The sequence below is a fragment of the Psammomys obesus genome, unplaced genomic scaffold, assembly GCF_907164565.1.
Source record: "Psammomys obesus unplaced genomic scaffold, mPsaObe1.curated_primary_1811, whole genome shotgun sequence".
In the NCBI taxonomy this organism is placed as follows: domain Eukaryota; kingdom Metazoa; phylum Chordata; class Mammalia; order Rodentia; family Muridae; genus Psammomys; species Psammomys obesus.
Window position 1 is genome coordinate 5,072,054 of NW_026590809.1, and position 14,540 is coordinate 5,086,593.

General features: G+C 46.1%; 1 protein-coding gene across 2 annotated transcripts in view; it reads left to right on the top strand.

Annotated features, from left to right (window-relative positions):
- The window catches only part of Arhgap10 (Rho GTPase activating protein 10), a 248,703-nt gene that overhangs the window by 162,789 nt on the left and 71,374 nt on the right, over positions 1-14,540 (top strand). For both annotated transcript variants that reach the window (XM_055609092.1, XM_055609093.1), the window contains exons 16-18: positions 244-302; positions 5,198-5,303; positions 6,540-6,699. In XM_055609092.1, coding sequence (XP_055465067.1) covers positions 244-302; positions 5,198-5,303; positions 6,540-6,699 — 325 coding nt within the window. The remainder of the gene's footprint in view (positions 1-243; positions 303-5,197; positions 5,304-6,539; positions 6,700-14,540) is intronic.

Below are 14,540 nucleotides of genomic sequence, written 5' to 3' on the forward strand. Positions count from 1 at the left end.
GATGAAACATTGTATGCTTAGACCTGATAAGAATTTGTGGTTGTTTGAGTTGACAGTGTCTAGGAGCAATACCAGTTAGTAGTAACGTGGTTTACGTGTCTTTTGATATTTAAAGGTATCTAGTAGGGCGAACTGCCATGTCCGCTCAGAAGTGTATAAGCAGTTTAATACAGTGTTGTGAAGAAACTCAGAGATGACCTGTCTGGGTTTGTTGGGTAATTGAGCTGTGTTTTTTCCCCCCAGGAGTCTTCCAGAACCTCTCATGACCTATGAGTTACATAGAGACTTTATTGTTCCAGCTAGTAAGTATAATGTGGATATATACGAAGACTGTGAGATTTGTGGTTGGTGGTGTGCGCACACTAAAGTTTCCACATGAAACATTAACTTCATGGTGCAGCGTCTGTGTTAAGCGGAGAAGTCACTGCAGAAACTCCCTCCTCCTCGCAGAAAGCGAACAGAAGATGGGCATGACTGGGTACCTGTCGTTGATTTGTCACTGGTACATACTAGACACGTCAGGCCACAGCAGAGCTCGACGCCAGGAGCCAGCTCTGTGTGGATCACGTCTCATTTCACTACAGAGACCTAGAACTAGCTGAGCAGACTGCTGCAGAACAGGCCAGTATTCAGCTTGGAGGAGGTTGGAAAGATGGCAGATTTGGAGATGTGATAGTCTGGAGATGGTGTCACTTTCAAACACATGTTTATGGACATTACAGACAGAAGGAGTAGTATAAGGTAATGCCAGAAGCCCAAGCTACTTTATTGTGAATTACACAGATACAGTATAATGAATGAAAAGGGCCAGTAGCAAATTCTGGAGGTTTGATACTTTCTGCCTGGTACCCACTGTAATATTCGTTTGTGCGAATATTACACTGTGCGTCTGTAGTGTGGCGAGAGTGTGTGCTGGGACAGACTGGGGATGCCTCTCATGTAGCTCTGTGTTTATCTGTGGTCTGTGATCGTCACCATTCTGAGGACACTCAGGTTAGGGACTTCAGAGGTAAGGAATGTGATATTGAGGCGCACTAAGCAGCTGCTAGGTTACAGAGACCCTACGTAAAATTAACACTCACCTCTACTGTCTACATTCCACAATACTGGTTTTTATAGGTGCACTGACAGTGGCTGAAATTGTGCACACACACCCCTGCACCTGGTTATATTTTAAAGTTTAATCTGAGGAAAAATTTACAGCAATCCGATTGGATCCTGTGCCACTGCTGCTTGAATGTGGCTTTAAATGTTACCTTCTTGTGAGGTCTGGGCTCCAGAGATTCCTAATCTGTTGCAGAAAGAATCTCTGTGTTGGCTGCAGTACACAACACATAGAAAGCTTTTGGGAAAGGCCAGAATACAGTTGTAATTCAGAATTATTCTGAAAAACAGAACTTGTATGATCAAGGAAGTGGGGGAAGGTATTCTTGGCAAAAACACAAGCAAATGCTTAGTTATTTTGATTTCCTCCCTGTGGCATTTTTGGCAAATAAGGGAAAGAAATTAAATTTAGTTGGAGGACAATTTCAGGTTGTTCGTTTTAGAGCCTGGAAAAAGCCAAAGAGTGCCAGCTTGCAGCTAACATTCTTTGCATTCTGGAGAAAGAAAGATTATGGAACGAGGTTTTAAATCACCACAAGTTAGTGTCATGAGAATTATTACCACATGTGATTAACATCGAGTGTTCAGAATCCTAACGTCAAATGTCTTTTACCATATGAGGAAGTTCTACCCATTGGGAGGTAGTAAAGCCTGGAGTGGTGGGTTCGTTGGTCTGTTTAGTTGTGTATTGCAAAGAACTGAATAGATGGAATAAGGTCTGACACGCAGTGGGGCCAGGACTCAGTGTTTTGTTTCCTGGCCTTGTGGCCTTGCTCTAATAGTTTTCATACTGATTTGAATAACAAGACTACTGTAAAGGAACACTGTAGCTCCTGTAGCTTTTGGCATGAACTTGTACCTAAGTGCAATTGCAGCTGGAAGGGACCCACAGCAATCTGATTTAATGAGGAAAACTACATGTGTTAAATGGCTTTGTTTATGTGGGGGTCCAATGTGTTAGGGCAAAGTTTGATTTCTCATTTCCCTTTCTTACAAGTATCTTTCTTTGTACTTGGTGCCTCTTGGGAAAGGGCATGGGAGTAGATCCTCAGGTCTTTTGTGTATTGTAAGTAGTGAATTCAGTTACAGAATTCAGATGGCCAAAATGAGCAAAATGAGTCTCCTTTTAAATAGTGGGGAACTGGGATTGTGGTTAGGCTCCCATTTTCCACAGGAAGCAGCATAGCTTACCTTGCTTGCTCCATGTCTGTGAGCTCAGCTGATGGCTAACATGATCCCACATGGCCAGCCTTTGTCACTGCTCCTCACACTGGCACAGGAACTAATTCTTTTCCATTGTGTGGTGGTTTCCATCTGTTTTGTGATGTTTTCAATGTGTCTTCTCTCCTTCACTGAGTGGTCTGAAGGCTTTTCCTGGCCTCCTTCATTTTCTTTCTTCTGTTTATTTGCTATCATTTTTTGTCAAGGACGTGAGTTTCTCAAGTTTATAACACAAAGATAAGAATTTGGTTTTGTGCTCACTACAAAATGTGTATCTTTGTTTCTTACTGTAAAAGGGAAACTAAATTTCGAGACCATAGGAGAAGCATCTTTCAGTTTCAGAAGGTTGAGAACCTTGAACTTCGTTAACTAGGCTTACTAAGAGACCTGAAAGCACCTGTCCATGAGAAACTACAGGCCACAGACGTCTTGATGGTCTGTGCAAAGCTGTTAGCAGCGGTCTGGAAGCCTTCCTCTGTGGAGCCTTTGAGAGTGATACTGTCCACACTCTGGACTCCGAGTCTTCGACTTGTCAGTGGTGAGCCTGAACCCATCCTCCTGCGTTGGACTCACATTGGACTTAGCCTAAGATAGACAGCTTAATCCTGGCTGCCTGGCGCTGGGTACTTGGAGCCATCTCCCAGCTGTTGCTCCAACTAGAACACTGGGATTTCTGTAGTCAAGTTACCTGTGCAACACTGAGTAACCACGGCCGTTTCTGATGAGAAGCGACTAACTTAGGATCCAGCGCGCATTTGCATATCCAGAGGGTTCTGTTTTTTTCTCTCGGGGTGTTGGGGGGAGGGTAGGAAATGTGGGCATTGCAGGGCTTGCCTATGCAATGGCTCCTGTTTCCCTTAGCTGGCTATATTCATTTTACAGAAGGTGAGGACCACAGGAGGACTGCAGCGCTGGTTACATGTGACTAGGCTGGTGTGTCCCCTAGGAACGGCTTGGAAGGTTACTGCTTGTAGCTTCCTCACATTACAATATGGTTGATACATGTCATTTACGTATTAGAATAACAACGCTGTTGGTCTGTGTGTCTCTGCTAAACTAACAGGCTTGCTCATGCCCCAGCCTCTGCTGTTATTATATCATAAGCTAACAGACACTGAAGTATGGTGGATGCTGATGTATACTTTAAGTCTCTGGCACATTACAGGACTTTAGTGTTTGATTAATTAAGTGCTCTAGATAAAAATGATATATTTTTTCTTTGTCAGCTAATGTCAGTGAAAATATCACAAGATACATATAGCATAAGTAATGGAAAATAAGGTAATTTAGCAAAAAATTTGGAGGTGGGGAGGACTGTTTTACCTCATGGAAGTGACAATTAATAGGAAGATTTGATGTCAAAACAATATAAGTTGAAGAGCTAAAAAAACAGAAAAAATTGTGTGTGTATAAGAGAGATAGAGAGAGATGGGAAAAGAGGAAGGAAGGGAGGGAGAGAGAGAGAGAGGGAGTTTGTTGGTTTACAGAATTGTAGTAGGCTTTTGGAGGAGGGGCTGAGGCATGAAGTGGGAAGAGCTACTCTCTTTTAAGTAGCTTTCAGATGTTGTTCATGGTTAGAAATGAATTCCATCACCAGAGCGTAGGAAACTTCTGTAGTTTGTACTTCTGAGTAAGTGCTGAATCCTGAAATAACAAAGTGGAGTTTTATTGTAGGAAGCTGCTGCTACTGTGAGGGCACTCGGAGCCAGCAGTCCTCCATCACAATGCCTTTAGGGTTCTAAATTTTTGATAATAAAATTGCTCTCTTTGACAACTAGTCTTCATTTCTGTGGAGCCTATGACTACTACTTCAGAGTTTCTGCTCTTATTTTGTTATTTAAAAATCAAAGCAATGACTTAGAATTATGATCTTCTTACTAATAATCTTCTCCATTGTTAAGCAGTTATCTTAACTGACATCTGTGGACTTTAATATAAAGCCTCTGTGTTAAACATTTCTTTTGCTTCTGGTATTTTGATATTTGATGTTTGAGGCCTCCTGCATACTGCAGAGCTAACTAGTTATAAGTTCTGGTCCTTTTTTCATATACTGAGAATCAAGTATGTGTTCTCACTTGCTGGCGTTTTCATTGTTGGCCAATGTTGTAGTCACCCAGGGACAGTTCACTTGCCTTAGAATCCTCACAAGTCAGAGGACCAGTGCTGGCTCTTCTTGCCCTGCCTCACTGGATCCTTTTAGGAGGATCCATTGTAGGGATCCCCTATCCCTGCACTTCCTTCCCCCTTTGCCCTGACTCACCCTAGCACTTCCTCGGAGGGTCCTACATGGCTTGTGTGCCTTCTGTTGGTAAGGCACAGTAAACACACAGTTTCTTCTTTCGGTGTGCTCTTACTCTCATTGTGATCATATGTCACCAAAATAAGCCATGAATTGCCCCCTTCTGAGGTGCCTAAATGAGGTAACTTGAGCATATATTTTGGGAGAGATTCATTTGGGCCTGTAGCTAAGAGAAGTTTGCTGCTGAGACTGGACTTGTGTTTCTTGCTGGTTGCTAAAGACTGGACAGGGTCAAGTGAGCTGTGAATTCACTGCAAGGGGGGTTGGTTGGGGGAGTGGCTGTTGGAGCTGTGTGTGCTGCTAACGCCAGCCTGGGAGAGGCAAGCAAGGGGAAAGGCGTGGTTTAGGCACACGTGAAGCACACGTGGGGATGTCCTGAAAGGTGGAGAGCACACTCTGACCTTGTAATGGTGAGACGGATACTTTAGTTTTCTTTCGAAGTTACCAGACCGGTTAACCTCAATCTTTTCTGGTCCTAAACAGACAAACTGTTAAAATTCTCAGTTAGGGGTAATATGTTTGATTCTGAGTACTCCATTAACTATTTTTTTTTTCTTTTCCTTTTTAAAAAAGAAAGTGGTAGCCCGGAATCCCGTGTCAATGCCATCCATTTCTTGGTACACAAACTGCCAGAGAAGAATAAGGAGATGCTGGATATCTTGGTGAAACACCTGACGAAGTGAGTGTTCTTTCCCTCCCACCTTACCCAGCGTCGCGGGTGCCCTGCGCTGTTCTTGGAGCTGGGCTGTGTTTGTCCGGTGCCAGGGCTGCACTGAAGACCAGGCTGGACTTTTGATTCCTGGTGTGCTTTGGACAGGAGTGGTGAAATAGAATGCCTCTTGAAGCTGTGTCATTTTTTGCTTACTACCACGGCCAGCAAAGCAGTGAAGGGGAGGGTATGTTGCTTCATACACGGGCTGTGGAAAAGGATTATAAATCTGTTAGCAGATTGAGCTTGGTTCCATGCACACCTCATGCTGAGCTTGAAGATCCCCTTTAAGTTTGTTCAGTCCAGTAATGGGTCCATTCATGTTTCCCATCTGTGAAAAACAAAATGTAGAGCTGGGCACGGTGGAGCAAATCTAATTGCTATGAAGTGAATTGGAATCTAGACATCGGTGGTAGCAAGGGAATGGTGGTCTGAGGAAAGAGGAATGTCCTAGGCCGCTTTTGTCTGTGTGCAACTAAAACATGATAGGTGTCTGTTTTATGGAGGAAGACATGCTTGCTGAAATGACAAGCAGTATGACTTATTTTCGTGAAATGAAATATGATTACTTTAGGAAATTCTATTTTAATTTCCATTTGTTGACTCAAGACAGCTGCACAATTCTTTATATATCTACACAAATCCACTTGTCTGTTTAATATTGAGTAAATATATACGTGATCAATGGGCTGCTGAAAGAATGGTTGCTTAGAAGTGAGCTAGCTAGCGTGAGGGCTGTCCTCGTGGGAACACTTTCACAGAATTTTCCTTGACCTTCGAAAGGTCTGTACTGCTGTCAGCTTTCCATCCACGTCACACAGTCTGAGAAAGCACGGAAAGCGCTGGCTCACTGTCTTGGGGATTCCAGTCTTAGGTCAGCTGCTCTATTGTCCTGGGCATGAAGTGAATCAAAGTAACATGGTGGAAGGAGCCTGGAAGGGGCTGAGGAGACTGGTTACTTTAACTGAGGAGAAAGAGAGGAATGGAGGGGAGGGGAGGGGAAGATGGGGAGGGAGGAGGAGACAAACCAAACCAGCCTGTGTGTGCTGGCTGTTCTTTTGTTCAGTGCTCACACACAGGCAGACACTGAGGACAGTTGGAGTCTTCTGCCTTTTTGTATGTTAAGGAAATAGAGAGGTTACAGAATGTTGAATGCCCTGTAATTGTCACTACTCACCTAAGTTTTTTCCTTCTTCATCAATGTAGCGTGTCAAATCACTCGAAGCAGAATCTGATGACTGTGGCAAATTTAGGAGTGGTCTTTGGACCAACTCTGATGAGACCGCAGGAAGAAACTGTTGCCGCCATCATGGATTTGAAGTTTCAGAATATCGTCGTAGAAATCTTAATTGAAAACCATGAGAAGGTACCACTGTCATTTCTTCTTCAGTAATATTTATGTGTTTGGCTTGTTAACATGTACACGGCTTTGTTATTAGTCTGTCTTTCTGTCTCGTTGTTGCTGTGAATTTATTCCTAGGAAGTTGACGTTCAGCTCAGTGTTCTGATGGAGTTCCCTGAATCTGATCCTGAATCGGCCTCCTCTTGCCTCATTGCTTTATTGAGGAAACATTGTATCCAGATGTAAAGGAAGACAGTGCAAATGCGATCATGGACTATTTAGTTAATTAATTAATATTAGTCAACTAGTTTACCATTTTAATTTGTGCCTTTAGTTTCCCCCAGTTTCATGTGTTAGTTGCTCCCCTTCTGCCACTGCCAAGTGCGGACTTTTTAGCTTAGGGAAAGTAAATGAATGGAAATAACATGGAGCCGGAGAGCTGCTGGTCACCTCTCTGCTGCAGTGACAAAACACCTTAGGTAGTCAGCTTATAAGGAAGAGGGGCTTAGGTTGGCCCATGGTTCAGAGGTTTCTAGGAAGCATGGTCACAGGGAAGCATGGCAGATCATGGTCATGCTGTGTGGGGAAGAGACTAGCTTCCTATTAGAGCCATGGACAGACAGACAGGTAGGGAAGAGAGACTTCCTTCTCTCTTCAGATTTCTGTCATAAGAAGCACATGAGAATTGTACTCTCATGAGCTGGGCAGGAGCTTTGCTCACCTACAAGAATGCATCTCTTTTGCCTCTGGTTAGTGTTGGAGAGCTTCAGTCTGGAGCATGGGAGAAGATTCGCTTCAGATTTTAGACGATTTTGTACCTAAGTTCAGACCTAAGTATGACTTCGTCTAGTGTGTCATCTGCTCCATAGCAGTGTGTGTTGGGGTGCAGCTGACTTTTGTGGGTCACTCTGCAGAATGTGTGTGTGTGGTGTGTATGAGGGAGTGGTTTTAGTGCCCAGCCCTGCTTTGCTCCCGCCCCCTCCTCAGAACTAAGTCCGTCTGTCTGTCCGTCCCCCCCCCCCCCACGTTAACAAGTTAAGAAAAGCAAAGACAGGTGCTTAGGATTGAGCAAGGCACAATTTACTCTTAACAAGACATACGCAGTTTTAACAAAAAAGCACTGTTTGGGGGCCAAAGCTAGACTTCTGCTAGTTAAAAGCCCCTCTTCTTGACCTAAGAGTTTCAGATTGCTAACTGCATTGCCACATCTGTGGGCCCTGGGCGAAGAGATCCTGGTTTTAAGCCATCTCTTAGGTGTTGTTCAGTGCTCTGTAACCCAGGCAAGATGTGACTTTTAAAAGTATCCAGAGTCTTTTAAGACCTCGAGGAGGTCCCCACTTCTTCTGTTCATGACCTCGCTAGCTCTCCCTGCGGCTGCTCCTCCACAGGGGACATGTGGGCTTTAAAGGCATGCGGTCACTCATCGGTGTGCTAAAAGGACTTTTTTGTTAAAATTAAGATTGTGTTAACTGCCAAGGCTGCGGCAGGGGCTGGGATGTGGAGGCGAGGCTGAGTTCCTGGTTGGGAAGAAGGTGGCAACCATGTTGAGGGCTAACCCTGTAACTCTTACCTTAGCTCCAGGTACTTTGTAGCTCATCTTGTTAAGGTGTTGTCTGTCTCTCCCTGTCGGGCTGTTGAGGGCAGTGATTTTATTTTTATCTACTTGCCTGCTGCCCGTTAGGTATACTGGGGATGGGTACTAAATGGATGAATGCACCCTGTGCGCCCGGTGGGAGCTGGAGTGCTGGGACAGAGACGACAGACGGAGATGGAGTAGTTGCTACTCGTTGGAGCAGTATTGATGAATGTGAATGTGGATTTGTTCTGACAGGTTAAGCTTGGTACCTGAGCTGCCAGCTTATTTCACTAACATGATAAAGGCAGTTTGTTTGGTACATCCAATCTTACTGTTTTGGTAGCCTCTGGTGGTGAATTTATGCCCTTATTTATGGCTCTGTCCCACTGTCACTGAGCCTCATTAGCATGCTCTGAGTCACCTGGAAAGATGGCTACTGTTCATTTTTTAGAAAAATGCATTGTTGGAACGTGACAGTAGGTCAACTGTCATTATAGTCAATCTTAATTAGGGGGCTCAGGTGCAGTTCATTAGTGAGAACTGCGCTCGGGGCCCTGCTCTTGGGGCAGGGGCATTCAAAGTGCCACTACCAGGAAAATGGGCATGTGATGTTTCTGCAGGAGCTCTGCACGGATGGCTCTCTGTGTTGGCAGCTTTGTGGGGATTTCTGAGCAGCCCTGGCGAGCCAGGCAGAAGAGGGCAGCCGTGTGCTCAGCTCTCTGCTCTCTCAGAGTTGCGGCGGTTTAGAGTGGAGCAGAGTTTGTGGTTATTCTAAATGAAAGTGCTAAGATTTCTTTTTTAAAAATATGTTTTTAATTGAAACAGAATTACCTCACTCTGCTCCCACTCTCTCCTTTCTCCACCCTCTCCCAGCTGCCCTGCCCTCAGACCCCTCCCATGTCCACCTTCCACAATGTCCTATGAACCACAGATCCAGGAGCTGTGATGGAGATTGTGGCTAGACTCCCCGTGCTCGCTTGTTCTCATCACTGTGTCCAGCCAAGCTTTGCCGTGATGGTCTGTTTGCTCTTTGATGAGGGGTGGTCATTACGCTTATCCAGGAAAGGTGGCCCAAGCACCCTGAGATTTCCTCAGAAGAGGGGCGAGCTCCATAAGCCAGGCTGGAGGCTGGAGGATAATGTGGCTGAGGAGGGGTGGCAGCTTTTGTTCATCTGCAGTTCCTCACTTCCTGACTTCTTTTGATTTTCCTTGTGTGTTGCAGACTTTCTTCTTTTCTGACCAGTTAACTGGGGTGCGTGTCATAGATAGGCCCTGCTTTAAGGAAGAATAATCCTGCGACGAGGGTATTTGTAAAGAATATATATGATGTCTGTGTTCATGTCAGCCACACACCTCCATTGGGCTGGAGAGAAGTGGGGATGAAGGTTCTTTGGTAGATAGATATTTAGGAACAAGAAGCAGGGGCAGGGGGAGAGGGAGGCTGGGAGGGGTTAAAAAGGCTTGAGAGGAAGGAAAATGTTACCACAGTGTGTGGGGGCCCAGCCTGAGGGGAGTGTATGGGAGAGAGAAGTTTGCACAATGCCCATGGCAGAGCGCACAGGGGTGGCGTGGAGGACTTGAAGGTGTTTTCTTTCTCTCCCTGCTTATTTTCCTTCCCCAGGACTGGGAAAAAATGGTAAGCATAGGAAAGTCACCAAAGCAAAGAGGAACCCGCCATGCTGTTAAAGTAGGGGAGCCCCCGCTGGGTTTTGGAGTGAGGAAAAGACCAAGTTTATCTGCCTTGGAGATCATCATTTCCCAGCCCCTTCACTGCTGCTGCTTATAATATCCATATGTACTTGCTAGGAAACTCACTCCATATGTCTTGGTTTCTTTTGCACACTAAACATTAAGATGTTGTTTTAAAAGGAGTGTTCCTGGGCCAAAAACATTATCAGGGTGGTGAGTGTGTTTTCTTTTCTCTGCAAGACAGAAAATTGTGTTTCCATTGTAAAACGGGTACTCTGAACTTCCCACGGATTTTCCCACTGTGCTTACACCGATGGCCTTACGACTTTTATGTACTTGTTATACCTTAATTCAGAGCATTGTTTCCTGAGTGCCTGGTGTTAGTTAGAGTTGTGTGATTTGAGGAAGATAAATATGAGAGGGAATCTGGCTCGGTGTGGGCAAGGGAAAGTGCCACTGGAGGGTATCAGGACAGCTCAGGGCTCCAGGTAAACTTGCTTCAGAGTCTGTGGAACAGCAAGTAGAGACAAACATAATCAATCAGGAAGGAGGGCTTAGGTGTACCAAGGGCATGGTCGAGAAGATGGGCTTGTCAGGGTGAAAAGCATCACTCAGCACAATCTGCTGTCTATTTTGTAGGGTCTCATAGGAAGGTGTGAACTTAGTCCTGGGAGAACTGAGGGAAATTTACAAGTAGGGAATGCAATAGTCCAGGATGTGAGATTGGCTTTTGGTTTATTAAAATATGGTATTTGCATCTAATGGGGTTGGAGCTTTTTGTGCTTACACACAGTTAAAAAACATGATAAAGATACAAAGCCTGAGCATTGTTGTGCATTCCTATAGGACAGAAGGCTGAGGCAGATGGGCATCAAGTTCTAGGCCAGCCTTCCCAGAGAGTTTGACAGCTGCTTTAGTGATAGAACACTTATTTACCTAGCACACATGAGGCCCTGGCTTCAGTTCTGTATTATACATGCCCCCCCCCCCACCCCTCGGCACACACATGCACCAAGAAGTAAACCAGCAAATACCCAAATTGTGATGTGTTCAGGAACACATGATCACACGCCTAACACCTGATTTCATCAGTGTATGTGACACTGTCTACACAGGTACAGACTCTGAATGTCTCCTGTGAGAGATGAGCTTGTTCATGGGGACACAGCCAGATGAGGGTGCTTGGGATTGCACTGAGAGTGTTTGATGCCGAATGCTTTGTTTTTCATTGCTAGAATAAGAGCACTGTCCTTGAGAAAATGTCAAACTTTTAGTATTAGTGACAAAAGAGAAGTCATAAGAGATCCGTGTTTGTGTCAAGGCCATGAAAGACTGTGGTCAAGCACGCCAGTTGCTGCCTGTGAAATGAGACATCGAGAAATGGCAGGTGGCATGGAGTCACGCAGAGTGAACTTCCTGTGGGGAGCAAGGGTCTTAGTCAGTGCTTGATGGATGGCCAACAGTGTGCATCAATGGAAGCAGTACCGGTTTACTTTGTTTCTCACGCGGCACCACAGGACTGCCGGAGGAGAAGCCAGGGCACTGGTGGGAGGGAAGGACCCAAAGGGTCTGCAGTGCCTGAGGGCTGTGCACCTAGTTGGTATTTCTCATGGTCTGAATGCCAGTCGGCTCCTGTGTGGGGGTGAGGCACTCTTTAAAGAAACAGTGGTGCAGCCGGGCGATGGTGGCTCACGCCTTCAATCCCAGCACTTGGGAGGCAGAGGCAGATGGATCTCTGAGTTCAAGGCCAGCCTGGTCTACAGAGTCAGTTCTAGGACAGCCAGGGCTACACAGAGAAACCCTGTCTTGAAAAACTACTACCACTACTAATAATAATGGAAACAGAAGGCTGGTAATAAGCCTTCTCAGGCATTGTGTCTGCTCACATTGAGCTCGCCATTATATTTCATACATTTTAATGTATGGAGGTTTACAATGCGGCTATCCATTCGAAGACCCTTGAAGAGCCTAAAGAGACTTTGAGAACATCAAAGAAAACATTAGTGTTAGGCTGGCTTTCTTTGGCTTTTCCATTTCATGTTAATGCTGTAGAGAATGGCGCCATGTGAAGTAAGGCATGAGGCTACTCCCCGCCCCATCAGCCTATGGATAATTAGGACTGCAATCCAGGTTCTAGTTAGCGTGTTGAGTGTCTCAATTGACTTTCCAGTGAGATGGAGTGGTTTGGGTTGACCTGAGCCTCCTGTGGTATTTCAGTTTGCCCAAGTATGTCATTGAGTCTTGTAGGGGCTGGAGGTCTTGGCGTTTGTCCTAGGACTGGCCTGTATGCCTTGTGGTTTGTCTAGAACCCAGGGTGCCCAGGGACAATTAAACCCTTGTTCACATACAACTCGCTGTTGATGAGGATGCTCTTGGCAGCTTGTGAGACAGTTGGCGAAGGCCAGAGAACAGGGAAAGAGGTGTTCAAGCAGCCATGCTCATCTCATTTTCGACGCCAACTGTCTAAGTGTGCTAGCGTTTGGAACGACAAAGCTTGTGCTGCCTGGTTTTATCTTAGGTCTGTGTGACCCAAACCTAGACATGCCTGGGAGGAAGGACTCACCTTGAGGAATTGTTTCCATCAGGCTGGCCAGTGTCATGCCTCTGAGGCATTTTCCTAATTACTAATTGATGCTGAAGGGCTAACTCAGGGTGCTCTTTGACATCCTGAGGCAGGCCGGCCTGGGCTGGATAAGAGAGGTTCCTGAGCAAGCCGGTTCCTCAGTGGTTTCTAAGCTTCTGCCCTGTAGCCTTCCTTGGCCTCCCCCAATGATGGGGTGAAACCTGTGGGCAAATAAATGCTTTTTTCCTAAGAGTTCATTCGTCAGTGTTTGATCACAGCAACAGAAAGCAAATGAGGACTGGGCTGTATTAGCTTTTTCTTGGTTTGAAGTAGAGATCATTTGTACTGATCGTGCCCAGTGTGGAATGTGTCTGTCCTTTCTAGAAGTTTTTATCCTATGCTCTGATATTTCTTTTCCTGGGTGGGAATGCATATCATGAAGTCTCCCATCAGCCGACACCCTGCCCTCATCATAAAGAACAGAAGAGGACAAACAGGGGGGTGTGTCTAGGTCACCTTCTGTATCACAGGTGCTGCCCTGTCCTGGAAGGCACTGGAGAGGTGTGTGGACGTGTTTACTGTCCGTCGTCATTAGGACCTAAACAGGACTGGGCAATGACTTTGTGAGTAGCGTTTGCATTGTGTCAGGAAGGTGGGCGATGTCGCTGTGACTCAGGGAGGTGGTGCTCATGTCGGATATAAACACTTTGGCGCTTTATTGAGAGGGCTCAAGCATTCTCACATCCCAATACCCATGGAGCCCCACATACCACAGCCGACTGTGTTTCCCGGCAGCCACTGAACATCATCACCAGAATATTAAAACTGGACACGTATGTAATACTTTTCGGATACCCCCATTTCATGAATGTGTGTCTCTGGTGTTGACTGCTCCATGCTTGGGGCTTACATTCAGACATGCCTTTTTAAAAGGCTTTCAAAGTACAGGAAATCTTTTCTCTTGCTTGTAAGGTGAGAAGGAAAACATATTCCCCATTCTGTTCTGGGCAGCCAGGAGCCAGGGCATGGAAAGAGCCTCCTAGGGTGCCCTTTCCCAGGGGAGCAAGGTAGTTTGAGAGGAGAAGCTCTGGGAGGAAGGAGTCATTCTGAAGTAGGTGGGGCCCAGTGTAGAGAAAGCACCGGCGTGGTGCTTCCCTCCAGAGAAGGGGAGGGCTGCAGTTAAGGAGGGCAAGTTCTCTGTTGTCTTGCGAGTGCTCTTTGCACAGGGGGACCAGCTTGCCAGGGGTGCACTTTCAGCGGAGCAAAGGAAGAAGGTCAGTTGTTGGAGATGAGACTGGAGCAGGGTTAGAGTAAAGCTTGCTGACCTTTGACCTCTGAGGCCTTGCCTACCCGGAAATTCTCTGCAGAAGTGTCTGGAGTTGTGGAGCTCCAAAGACCTGTCCTCAGAGCCGTTTCCCATAGAGACTGAAAAGCGACGGTGTGGAACGTGAACCCTCTCTCATCTCATTTGTGGGTTGTTTGTACTCCCAGCGCCGGGAGTGCTTGGAAAGGGAAATAGGACTGAGGGTGTGGAGTGTGGGTTCGGGCAGCTGGAGAGGTATTGCCAGGGGCCTTTATTGTAGGGAAGGTTATTGTGAGGGTGGATTTCCTCCCCTGGGCTTGTGCTTCGTTTTCTCTGTAAAACAAAGCTGGAGCGTCTTCTCAGAACCACCGGAGCCAGGATCGGGATAACAGTTTCAGAGCCCACAGGGGATGCCGGGGCTAGCTCAGCTCCTTTACGGAGTTTCATTGAAACAGTGTATAGAAAGTCATCAGGGGTGCCAAAAGGGAGTTCCTCGCGTAGGACTCTGCTTTTCCAAACTGTGGCGCTCTTGCTCTCCATGTGTCCCCGCTGCCTCACTGCCAGCGGGCTCATCTGTCCAACAGGAGTAACCGAAGACTACCCTTGAGTAGCCAGGACAGGGTTAGCTGTCCTGCACCTTAGCACTGTTCACACATGGAAAACAAGGCGCAGTCAGACTTGAGTAGAAAGTGGAAAGTGGCTGAGCTGACATTTAAAACCATTTTTGTCCTTTA